At 45.8% G+C, this 28000-nt stretch overlaps 1 protein-coding gene across 1 annotated transcript; it reads right to left on the reverse strand.

Moving 5' to 3' along the window:
- Positions 1-27995, reverse strand: LOC136580858 (phosphoglycerate kinase 1). The gene is made up of 11 exons (XM_066581739.1): positions 27845-27995; positions 17631-17681; positions 16099-16254; positions 13954-14098; positions 11943-12046; positions 8710-8829; positions 5283-5397; positions 3396-3575; positions 2767-2944; positions 713-811; positions 1-458 (listed from the first exon to the last, which is right to left on the reverse strand). Exons 1-11 carry the CDS (start codon positions 27907-27909, stop codon positions 418-420), a joined length of 1254 nt encoding a protein of 417 aa, XP_066437836.1. The 5' UTR covers positions 27910-27995; the 3' UTR covers positions 1-417.
- Positions 27996-28000: the final 5 nt, after the last annotated feature.

Here is a 28000-nt window from a genome sequence, read left to right on the forward strand (position 1 = left end):
TGAGAGGTGTAGGTTTTTATTTTGAGCAGATTGTACTGGGGCGCCCATGTAGTTTGTCTTGTAAACCGTGAACACATTTAACACTTGATGAACGACACAGACTGACATCTACAGGGCAATATATACCTCTAGGAGCAAAACAGTATACACCACATAAAGGGGGGCCTAGTACACACTGCAACATATTCTGTCCAGACAAGCCGTGAATTGGGTAATGTGAGAAAGTGTGATAACCCTTTCACTACTGGCACATTAGGCAATGCACCAAGGTTGTCAAGTAAATAGCTTGATAACTGTCCAAGTGAGAACCGCAGGATTTCAAGGTACAGTGCTTGTGGCTTCAGGTTTCATTCACCAGGACATGACCCCCAACCGTTCTCGCTCAACATTGGTTCTTAATTCCTTGATAACCAATGGTTACACATTACTAAGAGCATCCACGCCAGGAAGGACTTTACCTACAAGGGATTAGAGAGGAAAGAAAAAACAGTCAGCTCTAGTTACATTTACTTTGCCTATAGAAAAAGGTCTATTAAATGCCAACCCTGTGGAATGGTTGGCAAGTAGCATAGCCAGACCAAGTCAGTGGAAACTGATCTCTTATCAGTTCTGCCTTAAGAGGGGAGGGAGAGGACAACCCTTTGACATCCTTTCGCCCCAATAGGAAGTATTCACGGGGTGCCATTATGAGCCAACCTCCAAGTTATATTACCTTCAAGAAGCTCCAGGCTAGCGCCTCCTCCAGTGCTCACGTGACTGACTTTGTCTTCAGTGTCCCATTTTGCACAACAGGTTGCGGTGTCTCCTCCACCTGTGGACAGAGTATAAAAAGGTTAGAAGCTTAATATAGCAGATTTAACACAAAACAAAAAAAAAAGAAATCATAAATAAATTTAACCCTAAAGCACTGCAAGATTTAGGTATTCTTCATACTTTGCTTAAGAACATGCCAAGAAGCACCAGAAACTGCAACACAAACTACATATTTGCAGTTGGTTAAAGCTGAAGTCTAGTGTTGGAAAGATACCATCCACTGCAGGTCACTGCTAACGGCATCGTGTGTTAAAGGGAACCTGTCATCAGTTTCTAGCCAAGCACAGTACTACAATTATGACGTGTATCTTCTTCTCAATCGTATTTTGCCATGTCCCTTTATAAAGCATTCCTAAGGAATCACTGTTTGCATCATTTACATGCGGCAGGGGAAACCTTTTTTAAATTTATTTAATCAGAGTTGTTCGGGTGAGAGATCGTCCATTGCCGCTAGTTGCAGGTTTTGCCCTAAAAGGCCACCTCTTCCCCTATAATGTGGATGACATGTACATCAACAAAATTCTGCAAAATCTCATACTTAAAGGGGTTGTCACGTGGCAGCAAGTGGGGTTCAGCACTTCTGTATGGCCATATTAATGCACTTTGTAATGTACATTGTGCATTAAATATGAGCCATACAGAAGTTATTCACTTACCTGCTCCGTTGCTGGCGTCCTCGTCTCCATGGTGCCGTCTAACGCCGTCTTCTCCTTCCATTTAGACGCGCTTGCGCTGTGCGGTCTTCTGCTGTGTTCAATGAAGCTTCTCCGGCGTGCTCGTGCCGCCGAGGTCTTCTGCGCATGCGCAGACCAGCTCTCCGGCGCGAGTGCGCCGGAGCGGCTCCATTGAACACAGCAGAGTGTATAACTTCTGTATGGCTCATATTTAATGCACGATGTATATTACAAAGTGCATTAATATGGCCATACAGAAGTGTATAACCCCACTTGCTGCCGCGAGACAACCCCTTTAAGGGTGACTACCCACTACAGTTTTTTTTCACTGCGAAATTCGCGTTTTTTTTCTGCAGGGGTCTATGGGACTTGTAATGTTAAAATCGTGATCACGCAAAATCGCAATTCGCGATTTTAACATTACAAGTCCCATAGACCCCTGCAGAAAAAGAAAGAAAATGCTGCGAATTTCGCAATGAAAAAAAAAAAAAAGTGGTGGGTAGTCACCCTTAAGGGGTTAAGCCGACTGGTACATGTGCAAAGACTGAAAATCCGCCCTCAAAAGGGATAAGGATTTGCGCATGTACCTGTTAGCTAAGTCATGGTGCAAAACCTGAGATTTTGCTGCAATCCGTACATACGGCCAGTCTTCAGGTGCATTTACACAAAGAGGATCGCTCAAAAGATGGCTTTTGAGTGATCATTTTGCATAAACTACTAATTGGTAATAATGCCTATTAGTACCAATTACCGTAGTAGCTTGTGAGCTACCGGGAGCTGTATTTAGGGAACAGACCACCCGCTGTTCTCAGAATACATTCCCTTTGTTCTGCCACAAGGCTGTCAGCTGAGACAATGTAATCTGCGCTCCCCAGGCAGAACACAGCATGCAGTCCTTCTTATCAGCTGTTCTGCTGAATAATGGATTTCATGCCTAACTGAAATTCATCGTTTGGCAGAAAAGTGAAAGATGGGCACATTTACACCCAATGATTATCGCTCAAAAGCTATCATTGTGTCTAAATGGGCCTTTTACACCGGCATTTGTAAATACAATGCTGTGCCTGGTAAACAATGAAGAGCCTGCAGTGCTCGCCCCCGAGAGCTGCAGCCCCTGCAATCAGCTGCTCAATGGTGGTCTGGTTCTTGACACCAGCATCAAATTTTGCATTGACTACTTCTCCTATGGAAAGGGTCATCAGTGTTAAAGTACTGGAAAACCGCATATGATAACAATGGTAAACTGATGAAAGTGTAAATACGCTGTTGTACAACTCACCAATGATGGTTATGGCGCCCTTTGCTGTGACTTCCACAACCTTGTCCATAACCGCTTTAGTTCCTTTAGCAAACTTGTCCCACTCAAACACACCGACTGGACCGTTCCATACGATCTGCTTGGCTCTTCCCACAGCGTCCACAAACAGCTTCATACTTTCTGGCCCACAATCAAGACCCTGTAAGCCAAGAGCATTAACAAAGAATCATTACAGCACATGATGGCAACCACAAGTGACCGGCAGCCCCTTTTCTTACATATTATACTGGCCGTATTTTATTCTGCAAGGTGCAAACACTAGATGTATATTAGATTACCATTATATTGTAGTAGACTAACCAATATTTTGGTTTACTGTAAACTAGTGTCAAGGATCTTTAATGGGTCACCAGTTGCCCGCTTTCAGGTACTGGTCTCCTCTAGAAGAATAGTGCCCAACAGGCTCATAATATGGCGCCAGGTCAAACCAGAGTGTTACTCTACAGAGTTTCCTTGCACACCATTTCTGCATATTGGAGTTCAGGTGGTCCACAAAAAAAAAAAAAACAAAAAAAAAAACAAAAAAAAACAAAACAATGCATGCTAAAGATTACCAGAAAGATTAAAGCTTTGGCACAGATTAGACTCACCATCCATCCTGCTGGGATTCCAGCAGCAACGCTGGCATGTCCAGTAGTCGCATTCTCATCGAACTTGTCTGCAGTGGTGAAGTCTACAGGCAGGGTGATCCTTACACCATTCTTCTCAGCTTTAGCCATTAAGTCCTTTACAATCTTTGAGCCCTCTTCATCATACAAGGATGTGCCAATCTGATTAAAAAATATATACATTATATAAAAAAATCAATGTGTAGATTAGTGGAAAAATACACAAATCGTACAAGAACTGGCATAGAAAGGGCAGTTGCTGGTCATAACAGCACCATTTTGACATCCCTCCCCATGGTGTACAGAGCATGGCCTCTTTCTCTGGAGCCCCTAACAGACAGCCGTTTAGAATATAATCTATCGATATGCCATAAGGGGCAGAGTTTTTAGTTCAACTCCTACCAGTTTTGTTAAAAGGTTATTCCACACTAGCAACTTATTACCTATCCACACAGTAGGTGAGGAGTGAATGCTGGGGGTTCCACCTCTGCAAAGTCCCACGTCACCCCCACCCTATATGAATTTAGCACCTACACTATTCATTTCTGTGGGACTCCCAGAGTCAGTTATCTCTAGTAGTCCCATAGGGAGGACATAAGCCATAAATTGCTATGGTGTGAAAACCCCTTTTAAAGGCACTCCATCATCCATAAAATCAACGACTGAAGCCAAGATCAATGCCTCCATGTCATAGTGAAATAAATGCAAGGATCTGAGTTACTGCATGCATGGCCTCTGCACCAAATAACGCACTTTGCCATTTTTCACATCAAGGTAAAAAAATAAATTAAAAAAATTCTATCTAGCAGAGAGTCAACTTTGGCTTCATCAAACCCACTGGATGTAACAAGTGTTATTTGACAATTTAGCATACCACAAATACGCAAACTTTGTGCTATATATTAAGCAGCGATTCACAAACTCTAGTCCTCCTGACCCGCCAACAGGTCATGATTTAGTGAGGGTGCCTTCACGCTGACGACGAAATCGCATGATTTCCCAGAACTGCGAGAAATCACAAAATTATAAAGCCAATGGCTTTACTGGTGGTGATTTTTAATTACTTAGGCTGGGTTAACATGACCGAGTCGGATGCCGTCTGGGAGCTCGGCCGGCGACCCTGCGTACAGCACTAACCTGAATTGCGTATGGCCACCGAGGCTCGCAGGTGGTCATGTGCAGTACAGATGGTTTGCCTCCATTTCCCACACCATTGCTTAGCGATGATGTAAGTACCTGCAACCCATACGCAATGTTAATTGCGTATGGGCTGCGGGTCAGACGGCTCCATTGACTTCCGCAGCAAAATGGCACATGTTGTGATTTTTCTTCCACACACAGAATACGCAATTCGTACCTGTGAGGGTGAAAAAATAATAAAAATGAAGCTATATGCCTCTCAATGCCTACGTTTTGCAATGGATTGTCAACGCAGATGGAGATAAAGGAATCTGCAATTAAAATCAGTTTGTGTGGGCCCCCCTCCCTTATATTAAAGTTGGGCGTTTTTAATGAGGTTCAGCAGTGTTGGATTCCTCTGCTTAAGTGATTTGAGGATATCCTATAGGGAACTATCTACAATATCTTAGCCACTGGCAATACTTACATCACCTGTTTAATTTTATGGCAGTCCTGTAAACCAGACCTGTTGGGGGTCACGAGGACTGCAGTTTGCAAATTCAATGACTTTATCAGCGTTTTCCAATCTTTACATATTATATAAGTTTAGCATATTACTGCTGAAAATACACAGGGAATGCTGGGAGTTGCAGTAGGACAAGCTGAAAAAAACCATAAGTTGCAGTTGCACTATAGTAACCCCTTGTCATCCTGACCGAAACCTCAGACTGATGTCCTATAACAATTTACCTCCATGTTGTTTAATACTTTCAAGAAGGTGAACGCCATGCCTCCACCGATAATCATCTCGTTAACCTTATCCAACATGTTATTGATGAGCTGGATCTTGTCCTTGACCTTGGCCCTGGAAGGGAAGGAGACGTCCATATATAGCTCAGAAGTACAGCAGCGGTCACCCCTAGAGATTTACAATGCTGCCCTAAGGCTGACCCGGACAATGAAGATTATCCAACCTAAGTTATAACATCCACTAAGCCAATGATGTAGACTAATCCCTGCCATTCATAAACAGGGGAGCCTTTACTTCTGCCTTCAAGTGAGCACTTACCTCTAGGGGATACATTGCAGGGACTTTAAATATTACTGTTGGGAGCTTAAATCTGAATATTAATCAGTAGTTGCTTTAGGTTGCATTAGAAGACACGCTAGAAGTGCCCTTACCCATTGGTGATAGATTTTCCTGCGATGCGAGAGTGAGTGAAAATGCATAATAATGAAATCAATGATTTTCAATGGTTTCATTCTCACTAGCGATGTTTTAACTCTAACCTTGCATCACAAAGAAGAATGTGTGATATCGCCCATTGCCTTCAATGGGGCCGGAAGCAGCAGTGCTGGACCCATTGAAATCAGTAGGAGAAGATCGCAAAGCAGGCTAGGAATTCCCCCCTCCTGTAAGGAAAGAGGGGGTGGGGGCGGAGCTACAGGCGATCTCTGACATATCTCCCCATATTTGGAGATAGGGGCGGGGCTAGAGGGGTTATAGTGATCCCTCTCTAGCCAAGTAAGGGGGTGAGGCTAGCGGGTTCCACCCGCTAGCCCCTCCCCCTCAGTTGGCTAGAGAGAGATTACTATAATAACCCCTCTAGCCACGCCCTCTTGTAGAAGCTGTGGTGTTCCAAGTATACAAGCCATACTACAACTTTTCTATAGCTTTAACACTATTGGGTATTCACATGTAGTACATACCAGGTTATCCCAAATGATCTTCCCCACAGAACTCCTCTTTAATGACTCAAATAAAAAGTTTGATGTTTTTTTTCTATTTGATATCAAATTGTACATATCTAGCAAAGCTGTAGAACAGTAAGGCCTCATGTCCACGGGGAAAATCAGGCCCGCCGCAGATTCTCCATGCAGAATCCCGCAGCGGGTCCCTCCTTTCCCGGGAACATGAGGCTAAAAATAAGATCCTGTCCTTGACGCTGGGTGTCTCCCCTCCGTCGCGGCCGGATCTTCTTTTTTCGGCCCGGCGGATGTGCTCGGCACGCCGTCAGCGTGCCGCGCGCATTCGCCGGGCCGAAGAAAGAAGATCCAGCCGCGACGGAGGGAAGATCCGCAGCGTCCAGACAGGTAAGTTTAATTCAGGTACGGGTGTTCCGCGGATCCGTTGCGTTTTTTTTCCTGCACACGCAATCCGCGCCTCAAGGGGAAAATGACATCCGCAGGTATTTAACTACCTGCGGGTGTCCAATGCATCCCTATGGGGCGCAGATCCGCGTGCGGGAAAAACGCTGCGGATTTAAATCTTATTTTTACCGTGGACATGAGGCCTAAGACTGTCCTTGTTGCACATAGCCTTAGACAGTCTTACTGGTAGATAGTTTTGTCAAATGAGGCGCAAAAAGTTTTATTCTGCTGTAATAGCTAGGGGATATGAGACATAATGGCAGCCAACGAAGAAGACAGGAGAGCGGTGTGTCCTTGATTTTCATGTCACAAGTCTGTTATCAGTGTGCAAAGTCATTTTCAAACAATCTGGTGACGCTCCGCCTAGTGGGTGCCCAATTCATAAATCGTACTCCAATTTTAAAAAGGAAAAAAGTTGTATCCGCAAAAAAAAAAAAAAAAGCCGCTCCATCAGTAAGCGTGGTAAGCGTGTCCGTACACGTTTCATACAAAGTCCTCAGATAGCCACTGTTAGAGAAACCAAAAAAATTGGATGTCCTGCAGCCGACTCCGTGGAAGACTCTGTGCAAACATTCGTGATGTTATCCCTACCGACTACAATTGTTACCGGCCCTGAAACCAGACGACATGAAAACTAAAGACTGCATGAAATCATTGCTTTTCCATTAGGGAGTTTAATCATTATGGTCTGTAGCTTTTTTAGGTGGCTATAGAAGATAATTATACAATCCGGAGAATGAGCTGTGATCTCCTGTATTATAACTGTGTGACAGGAGCAATATGATCATCATCAGTAACTGACAGGAGTGCCTGTGTCCTCAGCTAGACAGTGTCTGTGGTAGGGATCACATAACAGCACAACAGACTGAGGAATTGGCTGTTTCATATTGTTTGAGCTGGTCACATGACCATCTAAGGAAAAAGAGGCTTTCAGATAGAAAGGAATAACTAACCAAGGTAGCACTAGCTGAGAAATATACCGGGGGGTGGGGGGGGGGGGGGGGGTTTGTAATGAATATTAAAAATTTTTTTTATCTATATATAAGCACTAGAGTGGCCCTTTAACCCTCTCCAATCCAATTTGAATCCTGGTTTTCCTAGCGGGCTTACTCTTTTTCTGCCGTTATATGGCAGCGCTATCTGCTGGCTAAAGCCAGTACTGCATGAGCTGAGACCTTGGATAGGCTCCGACAGCAGAGAGGCTGGCAACATACAGTAAGAGAACCCCGATGGATGTCTTCCAACATCGGAGCTGTACAGCCTTAAATCATAATGTCTTGAGGAGGTCAGACAGTGGATTGGAAAGGGTTAAAGGCATTTTGCATTTTTCTAAAAAACAAAAAATAAATAAATAGCACTGCATGCTGCACAATCTTTCTCTATTATTTTTTTATGGATTCTGATATGGAGTGTCTCACCAGAACCTCTGAAATATGGTGTTTGTTGTCAAGCATGGGCCTTCTCAACATCTGTCAAAGTCCAAGTGCAGCGACTGCTATAGACATCTTGCTGCTAACTCAGCATTTTGCGACTCCTCTACTACACAGCAGGGGAGCGCTGATTGCAGCAGGTGAAAGTCCGTAATCACTCATGTAAAAACCTCAATGGTTTTGCACAACTAAAGTAGCCAGAGTATCCAGGAACATCTCATGCTAATCTGCTCTAATCTCCTGAGAGGTTTAGATCACACGATACTCCAACTTCCTCACTTTCTAAAACCACAGCAGATCAGAGTCTCTAGAAGTCCATTTGAGGAGTAGATCCAAAAAGGAGATTTGAAAAAAAAAAAAAAAATTATATTTTTGAAATGAAATCCAAGTATAAATCGTTCTGAACATGTGATTCTTGTCGACACACTTTACAAAAACAGTCTTCCAGAACATGTAGACACCAATTTAAACCTTCCAAGTATTTCTGAAGAGGACAATGCAAGAACCTCAAAAGTTCTGAGCATTTCCAGGTGGTAAAGATCTGTTAGGTGGGAAGACCTGATGCTAGACTACTCTGTTAATGCATGCTTACTTACCCTCCCAGGATGGCGAGGAATGGTCTCTCCGGGTTCTCCAAAGCCTTGGCAAAGTAATCAAGCTCTTTCTTCATTAAGAATCCAGCAGCTCTCTGGGGCAGATTAACGCCTACCATGGAGCTAGAAGAGGAGTAGGAACATCATGTCAATAGGCAGAGTGCTGCAGGGAGCGTGGACAAGCCTAGTACTGAGCACACGGGCACAGCGGTTAGGACTAAAACGTTGTTTAGGACATAGATCAGATAAGAACGTTCAGAAAAGGATAGAGAAAGGCTGGAGACTAAAGGGTACGTTACACGATTATTGCCCACGTTCTTGCTGGAAACAGATAACTCTTGCAATAATAGCCCTGTGTACACACAGCCGCCAATACGGCGCTGAGCAAGAAATTATTCAGTTGTCGGAGTTGCTTAGTTTTTAGCGGAACTAAAAGCCAAACAACTGTCAGGCCGTGTAAACAGGAGCCGCTCAATATCGGAGTGACTCCCGTTTAGACCCAATGCACACGGGCATATTTGCATTGTGGAATCTGGAGCGGGTGCGCACCTCCAGATTTCGCAGCAAATACCACCGATAGACATGCTATGTAAAAACGCTTTTCCATGTCCACGAGCGAAAAACCAATAGCGATTTTCCGCTCGCAGAAGGGAAAAAAAAAAAAAAAGAAGCAGCATGTCCTATTTCAGCACGATTTCCTCACAGACAGCTTCCACTGAAATCAATAGAGCTGTCTGATACACGGCCCGTCCGCAGCTGTCACTGCGAACGGGCTGCAGAATCCAAGTCATCACCTAGCGACAGTGCAGTGTCATCTGTACTGCCGACAGCATATCCGCATTACAGATGAACACACTGCAAACAGGTACGCAGGGGGTCCACAGGGGTCACTGGGGTCGGCATCCCGCATGCAGAATCCGACCCGGCCGTGTGCATTCGGCCTTACTGTGAATGGAGGGAGGCAGGCACGATTCCCAGTCATGCTACCTCCATTCACTTGAGCGACTATTGCTCCTGTGTAAGCAAAGAAGCAATAGTCAGGCAGAAGTCCATGGGACAGTCGTCTAATGTGAAAAGGGTCCCTTTACATTGTGATCCAATGCAGATTCCTGTCCCTGTGCAGTTTTCTGCATGGAGTAAGAAAGCTGAAAACTGTACAGATATTTTCAGCCCGAGAAACATGCAAAAGAAAAAAAAGAGCCCACACAAGCCCCAGAAGTGTCCATAGTAGAGATGAGCGAACGTACTCGTTTCGAGTAATTACTCGATCGAGCACCGCAATTTTCGAGTACTTCAGTACTCGGGTGAAAAGATTCGGGGGGCTCCGGGGGGGGGGGGGGGGGCGCAGCAGCGGGGAACAGGGGGGAGCCCTCTCTCTCCCTCTCCCCCCCCACTCCCCGCTGCAACCCCCCACTCACCCACGGTGCCCCCCGAATCTTTTCACCTGAGTACGGAAGTACTCGAAAATCACGGTACTCGGGCGAAAAAGGGGCGTGGCGGAGTACACTCGCTCATCTCTAGTCCATAGCCTTTTAAATGCAATTCAACAAGTATAAGGTCATAAATAAAACCTGAACCCCCAGTGGCCCCTCTAAACCAAATTTGTAGGGAGAAATCGTAAACATGCATATGAAAATTTTTTTTTTTTTATGAAATTTTTCTCACCCTAACTAGCACAAGAGAGAATTGAAGAGAAGGCCTACAATAGTAATTCTGTAGAACAATGGCCACCATCTGTTAGGTTGGCAGTCATCCAGGTGTTACTGAGACCTTTCTAGGACTTGGTGACTTGGCAAATGGCTAACATTCCTCTTGTATAACCCAGACCACACTGCTGGCAGATATTATTAAGCTAGAGTAGATGCAATCAGTGCTGATCACTGGCACTCATTATCATCAATATGCATTAGCCGAGGGTGCAAGCAAAATAAACTGCATAGATTAGCAGGTTGTGCTACACGGCCGAACCGTCCACTATTCTATTGCTCTCTTTGGAGAGGATCTAAGGTCTCCAGGTCTGCAAGAACAAACACTTCTTACATTAAATCCTAAACAAAAGAGCATCAGGAACCTCAAATTCCCTGAGATCAAGGAAGTTCAGGCACATATGGCGTCTAGTTGTTTTGAAGCGACTGTATCTATTCCCTACTGGCCCTCTAGCTAGTCTGATGGCCCTCAGGAGACACCGGGGAAGTATCCAATTTACTAAGTCTCTTTTTCCCCTGCAGCTAAAGACATTACAACACCAGCAATAGTTTACCTGGAAGCAGGGCTGGGCGATTAAGTGAAATCATTTAGTTTAATTAATTTGCCACTTTAAGGTCACATGACTTTATTCCCTCTGAATCGTGAAATCTGCTGGGCCTGGCTAACATTGGGCAAAGGAGAAGTGGCACAGGATATAGCTAGAAGGGGCAGCAAGTAGTAGAAGCAGCGGTGCTGCAAGAAAGCATAGCACCGATTGGCTGTGACTCGGCCAATCGGCTCTATGCATGTATACTAAACTGCACTGTGGAGGAGAATGCTACAGGGGGCAGTCTGTCTGAGCTGTGGAGGAGAGGACTATGGAGAGTACAGAACGGGGAGGGAGCTGTAATGAATAATGGCTAATACGTGGGTGGCCATGAGTGCTCCGGGTGGTAGGTCCCCATCCTGCATGTGTATACTATGTTGAACCCCATTCTGTTACAGTAAGACAAGCTTGCACAGCAATTCGTGAAAGGCCCACTAACCCACCAGTCTGCCATTATGTAGCTGGGTTTACCTTTCTAAAGCTGTCCACGTGACAAGCAGTTATCTTAGCATCATCAAGAAAAGGGCGTTCTATCTTAGTGGAGACAAGTCCAGACTCTTCACCTGAATCGGGCACATGCGAAGACGAAGACAAAACATCTTCATGGTGCGTGCACCCAATGCCTGTCAAGAGGAGTCCGGGACGTCGCAGTATTATCTAGAAAAGGGGCATTATAGTTTACCAAAACTGGCCACCTGTAGCTGGGTTTAACTTTCTAAAGATGACCCTAACGGCAGGCTGGTGGCTTCGTGTCCTTGGTATGCGCCGATAGGAAGTATGTATTAAAAGGGAACTTTCCTATACAATTTTGTTTGTCAGTAAATATAAAAAACTGCTGTGCATTAACTTTCCTTATTTAAAGTGAGAAATAAAAAAAAAAAGTAGCAGATTTTAATTTTAGACAAAAACACCCAGCCCTACCTGGAAGCAGTGGCTTTCTTACCTGTGAGCTCTGTGTGCAGTCCCAAAAGCATCATTGACATAGACATCTCCAAGTTTGGACAGAGATGCCCTGAAAGCTTCTAACTGAGCAGGCTCTGCCTTGGTCTGAATGGAAGAGTATGAAAGTTATAGTAGATAACCTTGTCAATAGCATACCTAGATATAGTTAATAACTTTGTTTATTGCATACCTAGAATAATGATCAGTGGTCACACGTCAAAGGCCACTCAAACAAAAACACACCCCCTATCACCAAATCCCCTGATTGCTGGTTACACTTTCATCTGGCAACCAGTTACTTCCCTGTAGTGCAACCTCCTCCCTGTCTGATGCTTATGAGATACCATCTTGAGGCTGAGATTTTTTTTTACTTTTACAACAACCCCATGATGCATAAACACTGCATTAACTGAGGTTATGCTATTTGTGCCTATTGGGGGCAGTTCAGTGATCATTGCCTTCTATATTCACCTAAATAAGCTACAGACTATAAGTATACAGTCAGGACGATGAGCTGTAATTTCCTCTATTACAACTGTGTGATCATCATCAGTAACTGACAGATGGTGCCTATCTTTCCCTGTAGGCAGTTTCTGTGGAAGGATTCGTGCAATAGCATTACAACGACTGAGAAACTGACTAGAAAAGGAATTCATAACCCCAAGCTGATATGAGCCGGTCAGAACTGAGATCATATGATCATCCGGGGGAAAGAACAAAGATAAGGGCACCTTCACACGGCCGTAGGCATTTTTACATGCGCCCGCTGGCAAATCTAATGTTTGTGTGCCCGTTCAGACAGCACAGCCCCGACTCATATGTGCCAAGGCCGCAATTCTGTTTGCCATGGGGAGACAGCTTAGCTGTCTTCCCCCTTCACCGGCTCACCTCCCCTATACTCCCCTCTGGCTGTTTGCAATGGGAGGGGGCGGAGCCAAGCTCCCTCCCCTTGTCCACAGCAGCAATGGGGTGGGGCTTAGCTCCGCCCCCTCCCATTGCAAACAGCCGAAGGGGAGGGGAGAAGGGGGGAGATAGTTTAGCAGTTGCGCTGCTAAACTCCCTCCCACTTCCCTTCTTCAGATGCTATCATTGGCTTCCATAGGAGTCTATGCAGCGGCCATTGTATTCCGGGCAGAAAGATAGTTCCAGGACTATCTTTCCGGCCAGGCATAAAAGCACCTGGCACTATATTGGTCTGGCCGGGGGCTTTTACGCTGTGGGAATACAGCCATGTAATCTGATGCATTGAACCCAATGCATCAGATCGTAGCGTATATCAGCTGGCAAAATGGCAGCCGATCTACGCTCGTGGGAAAGAGCCCTAACAGAGACACAAAATAAGCGAGCACGCTTGGTCAAGGCAGTTACTCTCACTCTCCACGCCCGCCCCCCCCCCCCCCCCCCCCCCCGCATCTGCTCGGACAAGTATGCAGTTACTCGAGAAGAGCGACGCACGCTCGAGTAACTGCCTTAACCGAGCGTGCTCGCTCATCTCTAGTCCTTACTATTCTTTAGTGATAAGATTCACTTGTATGGCTGTGATCAGGCATTAAAGACAGTACTATCTGGAAGGGAGAAGGACTGCTGGTCTCGGCATATCATGCACAAGTGAACTCTCTGAAAGTTCACATGCTGGTTCTCCTATTTCAGCCAGTAAAGGCCACAGAGTATAGGTCAGCATTCATCCGACTGTACAGTAGGGGAAATACTCAAAGACGGGCTGCTACACCGGGTCTTCTATTTTTAGTAGGTTTGACATCTAAAAGACTCTACTTGACCTTCAAGTAAAATGTCAGGAGGTCATAAGCCCAACAGATAGTTATTAAACCTGATCCTGTGTTCTAGCTTCGCCCCACATTTAGATAAATCGCCAGACAGATTTCTCCGGTTGTTCCATGGGGGAACATGGAAGCAAACTGGTTTTCAAAGTTTAGAGGTTTGGAAAAAGAATATTTGTGGTGGGGACTGATCATTTTGGTTGGAAGAAGCCTATTTTCTGTATTGTGTCTGACCTTATTTCCAGCAGCATCTTTGCCCTTCCCCTCTTCTTCCACATGGAATCTCAAGTTCTCCAGGAGAATGATGGACCCAGGCGCTGGATCTGCACATTTCGCCTCGACTTCTGGTCCCACACAGTCCTTCAGGAACAATATATCTCTGCACAATCGACACATGAAAGAAGAAGTTACACATTAGACATGTGAAGAATTGAAACTCTTTACTAGAAATTTAGTTTTCTATTGGTATTACAAACCATAATACATGTCTCCGAATAATATCGGGCCGGTGGCAGCTCTACTTCCAGAAACCCTGCAGATCAACTGTTTGAAGAAGCAACGGCACGCCGATGAGCACTGCCACCTCTTCAGCCCACGACGACACATTCGTCAGTCACATTGCTTTTCTGCAGCTCAGGTCCATTAGAGTGAATGAGTAGCAATACCAGGCAAAGCTCCCACACAATGTGCAGTGCCATGCAAGGTATAATCTGAAGAGGCCACAGCACTCACCCAAGCACTGGGGCCCCTTAACCCTTTCCAATCCAATTTTGGATTCAGGGTTTCCTAAAAGGCTTTCTCTTTTTGCTGTTATACAGCGGTGCCATCTGCTGGCTAAAGCCAGTGTGTGTGCCAGAGAGGCTCCGACAGCGGAGTGGCTGGCAATAGACGGTAAGAATACCCTGTCGGACGTCTTCTGACATTGGAGCTATACAAGCTTCAATCAGAATGTAGGAAGACGTCAGACAGTGGATTGGAAAGGGTTAAAACAGCTGATTGGCAGGGGCTGCCAGGAGTCAGATCCCAGATGGTTTAATATTCATGCCCTATCCTCAGCATGTGTCATCAATAGCGAAGCAGGATACATAAATCCAGAATAAGCCTAATAAAATGGCCAAATCTGTTGGTAGATCTTTAAGGCTGCTTTCAGACAAGAAAAAAAAAAAAAAAAAAAGTCACAAGATGCACAAATTTTGCACGAATATGAATATACATGAGCATTTTTTTTCCCTGCATCGTGGTATGGGGATGTATGGCATGTAATATGTTTGGAATACCTCACCCATTGTCTTCCATGGGGGAACAGCTAAAACATTGCACGGCGTGCGAGGTTTCCCATTGAAAGCAATGGGAAACACTTGGCAATCCTCCGGCGTGGTGAAAACCATGCTGGAGGAACGCTACTTGCCTGTAGTGATGTGAGGCGTTTGACAGAAAAACGCTCCACGGCGAAAATTGCACATTCCCGAGCAGGATATCAGGCAGAGCTTCATGGCCCAATATCGTGCTTGCCTGTGCGAAATTAGCCTTAAGGAGTTAGGCAAGTTTAGAAAAACATGCCTGCTTTCTTCCAAAACAGTGCCATCCTTGTCCATAGGATTGTGTAGTATTGCAGTTCAGCTCCATTGAAGTGAATGGGAGCGGAGCTGCAATACTAAATACGACTCATGTCCATTGACAAGGAGGCACCCTAGACAAGCCCTTTAAAGCGAACCTGTAGGCTCAGGTTTATTCCCCCCTCCAAGAGAAGAGAGTCATGTTCAAACTTCACCAGGGATTGAAGAGCTTGTAACAGCACACTTTACAGAACAGGGTGGTAAATGGACAACTTCCTTTATTGAACATATTGGTATCCCAGCAACATGTTTCAAGGCTGAACCAGCCTCTTCATCAGGCAGATTCCTGCTGTGAAGAGTCTAGTTACAAGCTCCGGAATCACTAGTGAAGGACACTATTGCTGGAAATGACATTGTTCTATAATAGTCAGCCTGTGTAAAAGTACCCTTAGTTTATTTGTTGCAGAATGATGTAAGTGCTGCAAGGCAAGAGTCTATAATATTTATGAGATGTAAGCTACCTTTGCTGATTGACAGATTCCTCCCCATGCATAGTAATAGGGAGAAAGCTGTCAGAAGGCAGAATAGGCTCACCACATCCCTTTAACTCAATCAAGCAGAACTAAAGTCTCAATTACAGCTCTTATACATTTGAAGATTGCTAATCAAAATGAAATTCACTCTTCAGTCTCAATAAGTATTAGAACATATTGAGGGGAGACAACATTTACATCAAATAGAAAGGTACTTTTTATTACCCAATTGCAAGCTGGCAAATTGTATCTTTAATAAAAAAAAGAAATCTAAGAAGAAGAAACATTACCTCTTCAAAAGACACTTCAATTCCTCAGCTACTGGTGCCAGAGAGTACTTATCGGGCATGGGAACGCCATCTGGCCTGCCAAGGTGGCTCATTAGAACGACTGATTTTGCACCATGGTCTAAGCAGTGCTGGATACTGGGGAGAGCGGCCTTAATCCTAGAGATCAATGATAGGCATAAAGAAAACTACACACATCAGCAATGTAGCAAGCCAGAACATCTTCCAACATCAGCTATTACAAGCATGCTTAAATATACAATGCTGGCGTTTTAATTAGGCAGACAGAAAAGAATATGGAAACTAACGAATACAACAAATGTGCGCCGACATGTGTGCCCGAGAACAAGTCATCAGCCATCAACTAGGAAGATCAGTCATGTGGCAGGTCTACATAGAGTAGTCAGGGACACCGTCTTCAAGCAAGCTATCGTAACCATTAAATGGCACTGCCACCTACTTCATTTCCATGGTCACTTATGGGAGGCATTATTGAAAGAGTGACAAGATCCCTTTACCAAATCCTGGGGATTATAGTGATATATAGGCAAATTCACGATCAGTGACCCTTATTATACAACCTGAATATCAGATATTTAGCAGGAACAGTTGGGCATAGTTTGCTGCTTATAGACTATACAACGTGGTGAAGAAATAGTTATATCATTTTTAATGCAATGCAAGTACAAAACAAATTTTGTGATAAAATTGTAACAAAATGGTAATGAAAATTGGGATAAACTGCGTTGGAGCAGAGCCAAGTAACAGTTTCTGGTCATACATCCTGCAAACAAAAAAAAATAAAAAATGAGAACACGTCCATCAGCACCGAATACAAAATTCCTGCCCAGACCATCACGCCTGGACTGCAGTTATTCATCTCAATTGTCACTTCAGGGTTTTCAGGCCATCAAACACAGTTGTGTGTTAACGCCTCCGGACACAAGGAACTCAGCCCCATCAGTCCACAACATTGGCGTTGCAACTCTGCATCATTTTCAAACTTTCCAAGCCAGGTTTCAGCTAATTCAGCCCCCCATTTATCCCTTCATTCAGATATTTCCAATGACATGTTGCAACTAGACGGGGCCCCAGTTCCAGAGCATTGGCTAGGCAGATCTGGGCCAGTGGACTGGCCGCTTAACTTACCCCACCTGACTTTTCTTTGGGGCCATCTTAAGGATAGAGTGTACAAACATCCCATTTCAACAATCAACAAATTGAAGCTTGTTATCACTAAGGAACTCAACTTTCCACTTCAAATATGTAGGGATGCGTGCGGACACGAGGCTTATCGCTTCCAAGCTTCCATTGATCTTGAGGCTGTGATGGTTGATCATTATGTCGAAGACAGATACTAGATTTACTTTCTGAATGTTTACATTTTTATTTCCATTGGTTACAATTTGTCATTAAACTTGTTTTGCATTGCAAATTGGAAACTTTATGAAGTGTTCGTTTACTAAACAAGTCACCCCTTGGAGGTGCAGAAAGGAGATATGAGCATAGTAAATATCACTGAGGCATCGGCTTACCTTTGGTTGTTAGTAATCTGGTTATTTTTCATGGGCACATTGAAGTCCACCCTAGAGGAAGAATTACATAAAGGTTTACATACCAGGAGTCCGATTCAGATAATGACATTTATGCAAAGGAAACTGCTTTATATATATTTCTATCTAGTGCTAAAATGAATATCACGGCACATGCAAACATCTCACTTGCAAAAACACTTGTGTATACAACCTGCAGTTGTCACTTCTGTGAAAGCCCTCTAAATCAGGGGTCCCCAACTCCAGTCCTCAGGGACCCCCAACAGGTCATGTTTTCAGGATATCCTATGGTAAGAACACCTGTGGCAATGTCTGAGGCGCCGACGATAATTACATCACCTGTGCAATACTGAGGAAATCCTGAAAACATGACCTGTGGGGGTCCGTGAGGACTGGAGTTGGGGAACACTGGTCTAAATGATCACAGTCTCATTATTTTGCATAGTATGTTAAATTAAAATCTACACAACCACCAGTGATCAGTTTCACCGTTTGTATGGCCATCACTGAGGACAAATCAGGTTACAGAATCTGAGATGAGCTGGAACATTGGAGGTGAAAGGCATCGCTACCAATACAGAAAGCCTGTGCGTAATCAAAAAAAATAATGCAAAAATCACAGCAATATTGCATCTGTGCAATATCACTATGACATTGCGATTTTATGGTGCTCTTTTGCCAGGATTTAGAAATATAAGCCCTTCCCCCCAAAAATAAGCCCCATTAGCCTTTAAAAACAAACAACAAAAAAAATAATACATCACCTATCAGGCGCTGTCTGCTCCGGCGCACATCTTCTCCATAGGTCCCTTGCACACTTGCTTGTAGTTTTCAGCTAGCGCTTCCTGGTCAGTGGGTCAAAATCCCTGCCTACAGGAAGCGCTGGCTTCGATTGGTTCTTGAGCGGTGCGTCTCAGCCAATCACTACAACGCTCAGTTCTTGAGCACCATGGCTCAGCCAATCAGAGCCAGCGCCTGGAGGCTGGGTTTTGGAACCCGTGACCAGAAATACACGTGCGGATCCATAGCAAGAACAGGTGAAAATTCTGCTGTGTGAACAGTTCCCTTAGGGTTCAAATATCAGTTAATACCAACCTGAGACGGGCTACACTGATGACTTCTAAATTAATGTAGCTTGGGTGGCTGACCTGGCTAGTCTACTAGTTACTGTCTGTACTGGGCCACCCGCTCATTATCTCACTGCCAGCGGGCACTGTGCACTGGCCTAGCTGCAGTCCGAGAGAGAATTTGAGAGGGGCAAGATGAGGAGGCGAAGCCAACAGCACCAACTGTTCGTCACTGCTCTGCCGATTGTGACCCAATGCCTCCAGGCTGGCAGAATGTCACATGATCAGCGGGACTACAAAGCACTGGCCAAGTGAGGAGGCTCACTAGTTTAGAGTCAGCTTGTACGGCTCCATATTGACTCTTCTCTCCACACTGACTAACAATTTGGGGCAGCAATAGCAGGGGCTGAACTGTAAGGGTCTACCCCCGGGTTCCTCACCCTTGCATGCCAGCATCTCTATACTCTGTTACTTCAGTCACATACAGCTGGGTAGGTGGGCCGCTGTGGTTCCTAACTGCATGCGGCTGGCCCTGGGTGGGTGGGCCATTGTGGTTCCTAACTGCATGCGGCTGCCCCTGGGTAGGTGGGCCGCTGTGGTTCCTAACTGCATGCGGCTGGCCCTGGGTAGGTGGGCCGCTGTGGTTCCTAACTGCATGCGGCTGCCCCTGGGTAGGTGGGCCGCTGTGGTTCCTAACTGCATGCGGCTGCCCCTGGGTAGGTGGGCCGCTGTGGTTCCTAACTGCATGCGGCTGCCCCTGGGTAGGTGGGCCGCTGTGGTTCCTAACTGCATGCGGCTGGCCCTGGGTATAATAGAGTACAGTGGCCAGCCCAGCCGTAATTTTTCCCAGTGCAGTAAACGGGCAATACACCCATGTGACCCACATCCATAAGCACCTGTCCACAGGGGGCAGAATTCTCATGCTGACCCCATGTACAGAAAATACACTGCATTTAAAGTAGCAGCAAGGTGGGTGAGATTTTCAAAACCTCATCCACATGCTACAGAAAAAAAATCCGCACAAAACCCATGTGGAAATTAGCGGTGTGGAATTTAAATCCTCATCAATGGCCAAAATCCACATGCAGAAATCTGACGCGGGAAGTTGCATTTCTGCAAGTCTTTGTATTGAAATTTCAAGCCACGTCAGAGCTGCAGATTATGAAGCGGTTTTTCTAGAGGCAAAGGAGTCAACCCCCCCCCCCCCTATCGCTGAACACTGGAAACAGCCTTGCATCCCCGCTGTGGCTGTCACAGCTACAGCAAGAGATCGCGATATTCTCCACCATTTTCAATGGCGCCGCTGCCTCTGACCCCATTGAAAACATGCAAAAATCCCTGGATGTGACAGCCTCGCATCTCTGCAGGCTGAAGGAATTCCATACTGCAACTGTCACAACCGCAGCAGGGGATTGCAATGTTCTCCCTAGATTTTCAATGGCACTGGCCCCGTTGAGAACAAGAAAAAAAAAAAAAAAAAAAATCCTTGGATGCGACAGCTTCGGATTTCCTGCGGGGCTGAAGGAATCCCCTGCTGCAGTTGTCACAGCGGCAGCAGGGGATCGCTATCTTCTCCTATTGCTTTCAATGGGGCCGGCTCTTTTGGAAACAATGGGCGATATCGCAAAAAGATAGGACATGCTGCGATTTTTTTTTCACGCAGCATCGCAGGAGTGAAAACATCACAAATGTGAATGAAACCATTGAAAATCATGTGTTTTTACTCGCTCTCACATCGTAAAAGAGAAAAAAAAAGAAAAAAAAAAAGACCGATTTTCTTGCAAGTGTGAAGGAGCCCTAAGGCTGGGTTTCCACGGGGCGGAAATCTCACAAAATGTCCCGCAGCGTGACCGCAAGGAAATCCTGGGCGATTTCTGCAGCTGGAGTCCTGAGACATTTGGCGCAGGTTTTAAAGGCAGCTTATTCCACTATAGCCATCTCTCCACATAGAGAAGAGAGCCCACAGCGGAAACTGATACAATAGACATGCCGTGGCTTTGAATTCTACGTGGCGTGTTAGTTTCAGTGCGGCTTGGCTGAGCGGACTATCCGCAGCGTGCGGTCCAGTATGATAGTGAAGCGCCCAGTACTATAAGGCCTCATGTCCACAGGGAAAAAAAAATAAATAAAAAAATTAAAAAAAAAAAAAAAAAAAAAAAAATCAGGCCTGCGCAGATTTACTATAATGGTGTTTTTTTTCCACGCGGGAGATCAATTGAGATATGAGCTCTATGAGATCCCGCACACGTGATCCGCACTAAAATGGAGCATGTCGCGTTTTTTTCCCCTGCACGTGAAATCCGCAAATCACTTGAAATATCATCTGCGGCTATTTAACTAACCGCGGATGGTCAATGCTTTTCTATGGGATGTGGATTTGCTTTTTTTTTTTTTTTTCCACGTGCGGATTTGTTAAATATAATTTCCCCGTGGACATGAGGCCTAAGGGACAGGGCGAACCGCGGACATGCTAAAACGAAGCATTTAATTATTTGCAGCCGCCATTTTCTTGCCTAGTAGTATATCTTTGCGTGATACATTTAAGAGTTAATTCCTGTTAATATGGAGACACGCACTCCGGCCCGCCGCACGGTGACTCAGCTGCTACAGCGGAAGATGGGACTTTTTGGCACGTTACAGTAAACAAAGGGAGAGGCCTAAGAAAAGTGCGGTCTGCTGGAACAAATAGCGCCTTATACCCCAGATAACCTGTCTGACTGCTACCGTACGTGCCATCTGCAGACCGGCAATACATCATAGCTACTATACTCTATGCTGATATAGAGCTAGGCCGGGGTATAACTAGGGAGAAAACACGTCTGCAGTGACATATCATACCGAGTGAGGATAACAGTTATTACATTTGGTCATAAACAAGAGTTCATTCAATAAACATTGTACACGATATAAGAGCAAAAAAAATGTCAAATACAGAGGTAGGGCCGTGGAAGAGTAGGCCAGCACCACACTTAGGAGAGCTGCCTGAAAAGAAAATAATCTGCCGTTGTTGCCTATAGCAACCAATCACAGCACAGCTTTCATTTTACCTCAGCAGCTTAAGAAATGAAAGCTGCGCTGTGATTGGTTGCCATTTCTTATACTGCTGAGGTAAAATGAAACCTGTACCCTGATTGGTTGCTATAGGCAACAAGGGCAGATTTTCTTTCAGGCAGCTCTCCTAAGAGTGTAGTGCCGGCCTACTTCTTCATGGCCCACGGTACATGAGCCAATCAGCATAGAAGAAGCGCTTCAGGAAGTCTGGCGGAAGGATACATGTGAGTGACAAGGTTTAGTTCTTTATCCTGTATAGACTATATAAATATATCTCCACATAAAATAGTCCTTTAGCCCATTTAAAAACACAGATCAGTCTGAGAAAACTTGGACCAACACCACCCTTATGGGCGTGCGAATTTGTGCGCACAATAGAGAATAGAACCCAGTTCCACTAAGTTTTGAACTAATTAGGCTAAATAGCCTTTTAAATCAGGGCGGGGCTTTGTCTTGCACCCATGTAAAATGACCCTGCAAGCGGAAAAAGTACAGTAATACATGCAAAAAGGCACGCAAAGCACATCACTCAGAGGAAAAAAATGGACTGCACTTACATGTGCATTTTTTGCACATACGCAATTGTGAGTCCAGCCTTAAACCTGCATTTTTCCCTGCAATTGTGTTGAGTGTGAAAACCGCATCATAGCGCTGTATATACAATTTTCACGCTTGTTTGAAAAAGAAAAAAAAATTACATGTTCTCATACTTGTGTCACACGATCATATGCACATTTGCGCAATATTCGTTGCATTTTTGCATGCATTTCGGCAAATGCACAGGAGAATACAGCATGCTGCGACTTTTTTTTGCACAACGCAATTGCGCACAGAAAATACACACTTCTGAACAAACTCCTTGAAATCAATGGCTTGTGTTTTCTGAGTATTCCGTGCAAATCACATGCAATGCGACGGGGTTTTTTTTCCACGCGCTCTTAGAAAATAGGACATAAATTAACCCATTGAAAACACCGGGTTCTCCTCCTGTCCAATTTCTGTGCAAATAAAAAACGATCCAATTCTTTAGAAACAGTCATGAAATACAAAGAGGACGCAGACAGCATCCGAGTGCGGTCCGTTTTTTACATCCCCATTGACTCGAACAAGTGTGTCTCATCCACAAAGCGGATCAAAATTGCGCATGCTGCGCTTATTTCTCACCCAAGCCATCTAAAGCGAACTCCTGTGAATCGGTCCGCTGCCCGGGGGTGCTGTCACATCTGCGCTCGGGATTCTGCTTTCCTACTCCATTTGGGGAGCGGGAAAGGGGAATCCCTACGGCCGAATGGCTCCGTCTCAGGATGAAACCGAACAGCGCCAAAAAGACACCACTGACTATACTGGGGTCCGCCCGCTCTTCACCCAGGTGCCCGGCTTTTGGATAGAAGAGCGTGCCTAATGCAGAGCTTTCTTCCATCTGTGATGGACGTCCGACTGGAGGCTCCAATGTAGATGTGAAACCGGCCTAACACGAGTCCATGTGCCGTCAGAGGCTTGTAAGTTGTAGACCGACCGCACGGACTGAAAATACACCCCAGTGCCGTTGGCCCAAGGAGTATTTAGGATGACCACTGATGGTTTTGAGTTGTTCTTTCCTGTTAAAAATCAGCTATTCTGCCTTTTATATCCTTTGTAACAACCACGTCATTACAGCATCTAAGGGGGTCGTCACCCAACTGACCCCGAAGAGCAGATCTGTTTAGAGACAGCCATGGATCTCCTGAAAGGGCCTAAAAAAGGTTGGGTGCCAACACCTTGGAAGATGTGATGGCGGAAGAGTCAGGTGGTATATTCCATTTATGTCATTTTATTAGAAAGACACCAACTAATAAAACCTGTGAAGCCTGGTGGGCCTGGGGAACTTCCACCATTCTCAAATACAAGATTTGCGCTGTGGAATAATTTGATGCTATACAAATAAGATTTTTTTTATTTTATTTTATGACCCATTAGACGCAAGTAGCAATGGGGTCACCGCACATGAGGCACGCGTGTACAGATGCCAGCCACATGACCTGCTTCACATATAACAGCACGGCCTACAGGATGATGAAGGGCATCAAGCCGCCGTCTGTCCCACAGCGATTGGAGTGGAAATGCTGGGGCTCAGAACTCCCATTGTGGGGTCCTAGGAGTTAGACCCCCAGCAATTATACATTCATCACCCATCTTGTGGATAAGTGTAGTTGATGGGTCGGGGCAACCCTTCACACCAGGGGTGTCCAACTTTTGACATCTCTGGGCCACATTGGAAGAAGACTTGTCTCGGGTCACACATTAAATACACAAACACCAACGATACAGGGCATCATCCTCTATAGTCCTGCAAACAAAGCCCCCCTGTCCCCTATCGACCGCCAAACCGCCCCTGGAGTCAGGCAAGACTGTAGTCAGCATATGAGTTAGAAACGCGCCTGTGGCTGCTTCGATCCAGTATGGAGATAAGGCCACCTTCTCTCATCCTCACCTCGATACCAGAAAGAAGCGGTCAGGAAGGAGAATCGCCACCACACGCTGGACCCGGAGTGACTGAGCAAGTCAGACACTTGGGGATGGGGTTCTCAGCTGTACCTCAGTGGACAACTTGCCCCTTCATTTCCTATATTAGACGTGATATCCCTTAAAGAGGTGGGTAATGTTCTCTATAGAACACCAAGAGTCCATCTATTATGAGGCTCAGTGGCCAAAGTGAAAACTGCAAGATTTCACTACTTCCCCACCCTTTAAAGCCGAATGCACATGGCCGGGTCAGATTCCGACTGCGAGTGGAAGAAAAAAGTTGATTCCTGCTCGTGGGCATGGGAAAAAGTGTTTTGCATAGCAGGTCTATGGACTGGATTCGCTGTGGGATCCGGAGGCGAACGCTCGCTCCGGATCTCGCAGTGCAAAATACACCCGTGTGCATTAGGCCTAAGTAGGGCCTAAGTAGGGGGGAAATTTACCAAAATTCTTTAGATATAGTGAACATAAAAACTTGATTCAAGCTATGTCATTTTCTGATGTCAGTCCCTTTAAGGTAGCCATAGACTCGTTAACCACGTGTTAGGAACAATGCATTTTTAAATTGTGGTTCATTGTGACACCAGAATTTCCTGTTGCGGAGTGTAACACACATTCTACATGTATGGCCCGGCACGTGTTCAGCTTCAGCCCCTCCTGCCGTTCCCATAGTGCTATTTTAGTCTTCAGAAGATGCCAGGCAGAATTATCTCGCCCTACTTGATACCAGCGTTCATCTGCGGGGTCGGGGTTGCACGCTCTACCAGAACAGGCGCACAAGCTGACTTTGTCAGTTTGCTAATTCTTACTGATTGACGCCACAGGATTTATGTGCAATCAGAAGATACTTGCTAGTATTGCAAATGTCCTACCACAGGTAGGAGGCCCAGGTCACAAAACCCCAAGCACGCACCGCTACAGCGTGATAATTGCAGGGATGGCCATTAATATTTTAGTATGTGTAGTGTTTAGCTAAATAAAACTATTAGAGGTTAGCAGACATGGATTGTGCCTTCCCCTGGGAGATACTACTACACTGATGCAGTAATGCCAGTAACCATGGCCCCAGGAGACCGTTTGATGTCTACATTGACCTTCAAGCCGCCCTTCATAAGAAGATACATCACAGGGACAGGGAATAGAAGCAGCATCATGATGGGGCACATGAATAATCACGCTGTGTGAACGTCTTCAGGTCATCGCTATAATACTTCTTAAGGGAGTGTTCGAACACCACTCATTGGGGTGGGGGTGGGGGGGTAAGGGGTAATAGGGGTCTTGGAAATATAAAATTGATGCCCTGAAAGTTTACTGAAGAATTCTACCAGTCTAACTATCAGAAGTCTGAATTTTTTTTTTTCGTTTCTGGACAGAATTAACTGATATTACTAAAAATGTTATACCACTTCTAAGGCCGGTCCGAAAAACACAACTCATGAAGTGTGATCCCAGCACGGGAGAATCATAAATAGCACTGATGGGGTCCGTAACGACACCTTCCGCTCTATGGCTTTCTTCCAAAAAAAAGAACTGCTAGCACATGCCAGACCTAAAGAGTGCTGGATGGACCCCAATGACTATAATCGGGTCAGCTGGCTTCCAGTATTCCAACCATTGTGTGCTGATCAGTACCAGAGGCTCCAGTGCAGATGTGAATGGGCCCTTAGATGTTTAGAAAAAAAAAAAAAAACTAACAAAAAAAAACCCACACATTGACAGCCGGCTGAGAAGAGTCACGCAGTGTGCGAACGCCAACTTTATGGAGACACTGTTGTGGTACTGAAGACCCGAAAGTATGAAACCCCTTTCCCGGTTCTGTCGCCTTTGAGCCCCATAACAGTTTAATTCATTCGTTGTTCAGTTTCTGCAGGCATAAAAATCAATCAGCGATCGGCCCGTTTACTGTGAATGGAGAGGGGTGCTGGAATGATCCCCAGCGTAGTCCGCCTCCATTACCTGAGCGCTCCGGTGTAAAGGACCCAACAGTCACCCCATGTAAAAGGGCCCGAATTGTTACACCGGTGACAGCAGGGGGATGCATTTACATTAAAAGACAAAACCCTTACCGCAATGCTCGCCCGGCCTGCTACTTACAGGGGCAGCAGCGGTCACGTGGGCTGGTTACCCAAAAATCCACTGCAGCCAATAGAAGACCCAGCAATGCCATTCCGCAAACCTGCTGGGGGTTTTTACATTAGAAGCCCATGTGACAGGTTTACAGGATCCCAGCCCAGAGGCCCTGCTGACATCACCTGCTAGAGGCCATGGTGCTGAAGCACCGCAATGGATACTTTTATATACACTATGTTGCCAAATTATTGGGACACCCACCAATCCTGTACTGTCAGGCGAAGGGGATGTGCAAACTGGATGGGAAGGACTAGGACTGTTGGTTATAGTGTAGACCACCCTCAACACCAATGGGTACAGAGACATTCAGGACAATGTGGCATTACCTATCCTGCAGCAATACTTTGGTACCGCTCTGTGTCTCTACCAACACGACCGGGCTCCATGTCATACAGTGTGAGGCTTGACCTGAGGAGCAGAACGTCTGCAAACGTCATTGGCCAGCCCAAAGTCCAGATCACAATCCCATCGAGCATCTTTGGGATGAACTGGAATGCTGTATATATGCACGGCCAACATGCCTATCATCGCCCGCATCACTATCTGAAGCTCTCATGGAGGAAAATCCCTCCACACATCTATGGGAATGTGATGGAAAGCGGCCCAGGAGGGTCACTGCAGTCACTGAGGACAAAAAGGTGGCCCAACACCATATTGAGGAATGCAGAAAAATCCAACCTCATCACCTTCTCAAAATGTTTATCAACATAGTGTAGCTTTGGGCATGAGGTGTGTGTGTGGGGGGGGGGGGGGGGGAGTATATATTAGGTTAGAAATAAAAGTGGTAAATCAAGTCAATACGATGCATCAAAGTAAGAGAAACGTTTTCCACTGAGGGTTAGTCATGCAGCATGGATTCGGGTAAATGACTGCAGGAAGTACAGCAATCATGACTTGTTGCAAAACCATGTGGCAGCACCCAGCAGTGATCGGAGGGGGGGCATGCAGGTGACACCACGCAGTGATCGGAGGGGGGGCATGCAGGTGACAGCACGCAGTGATCGGAGGGGGGGCATGCAGGTGACAGCACGCAGTGATCGGAGGGGGGGCATGCAGGTGACAGCAAGCAGTGATCAGGGGGGCATGCAGGTGACAGCACGCAGTGATCGGAGGGGGGGCATGCAGGTGACAGCACGCAGTGATCAGGGGGTATGCGGGTGACAGCCAGCAGACCCTCACCCTCCTCTGCAGCTGGCCATCACAAGGACAACTGTAGGAAAAGCCATTTGCCAGGACAACCTCTATAGGGGAGTTATAGTGCGCTCTCTGAGGAGGACTACTACTCCCAGCCACTATGGTCTACAGAGCAGCTGATCTCCTCCGTACCGCCCAGCAGCCCGCTATGTGCAGGGACTGTACGGTTCCCCTCTACACGGGATGGGGCAGTCACACCCACACATCACTACTGGTACTCTGCAAGGACCCATCCGGCTGCTGCCCGCTCACCTCATCACCACCCGCTTCCCCTTCACGTCCACCTTATCCAGGGTGAGCTTGGTAGACAGAGACATGATGACTGGTGTGCTGCACACAGCGAGCAATGCAAATGGCAACCACTGTACCCGGCCGCAGGTCACCTTAACGCTGCTGCCGAAGCTCCGC

Source organism: Eleutherodactylus coqui, chromosome 10 (genome assembly GCF_035609145.1).
Source record: "Eleutherodactylus coqui strain aEleCoq1 chromosome 10, aEleCoq1.hap1, whole genome shotgun sequence".
In the NCBI taxonomy this organism is placed as follows: Eukaryota; Metazoa; Chordata; class Amphibia; order Anura; family Eleutherodactylidae; genus Eleutherodactylus; species Eleutherodactylus coqui.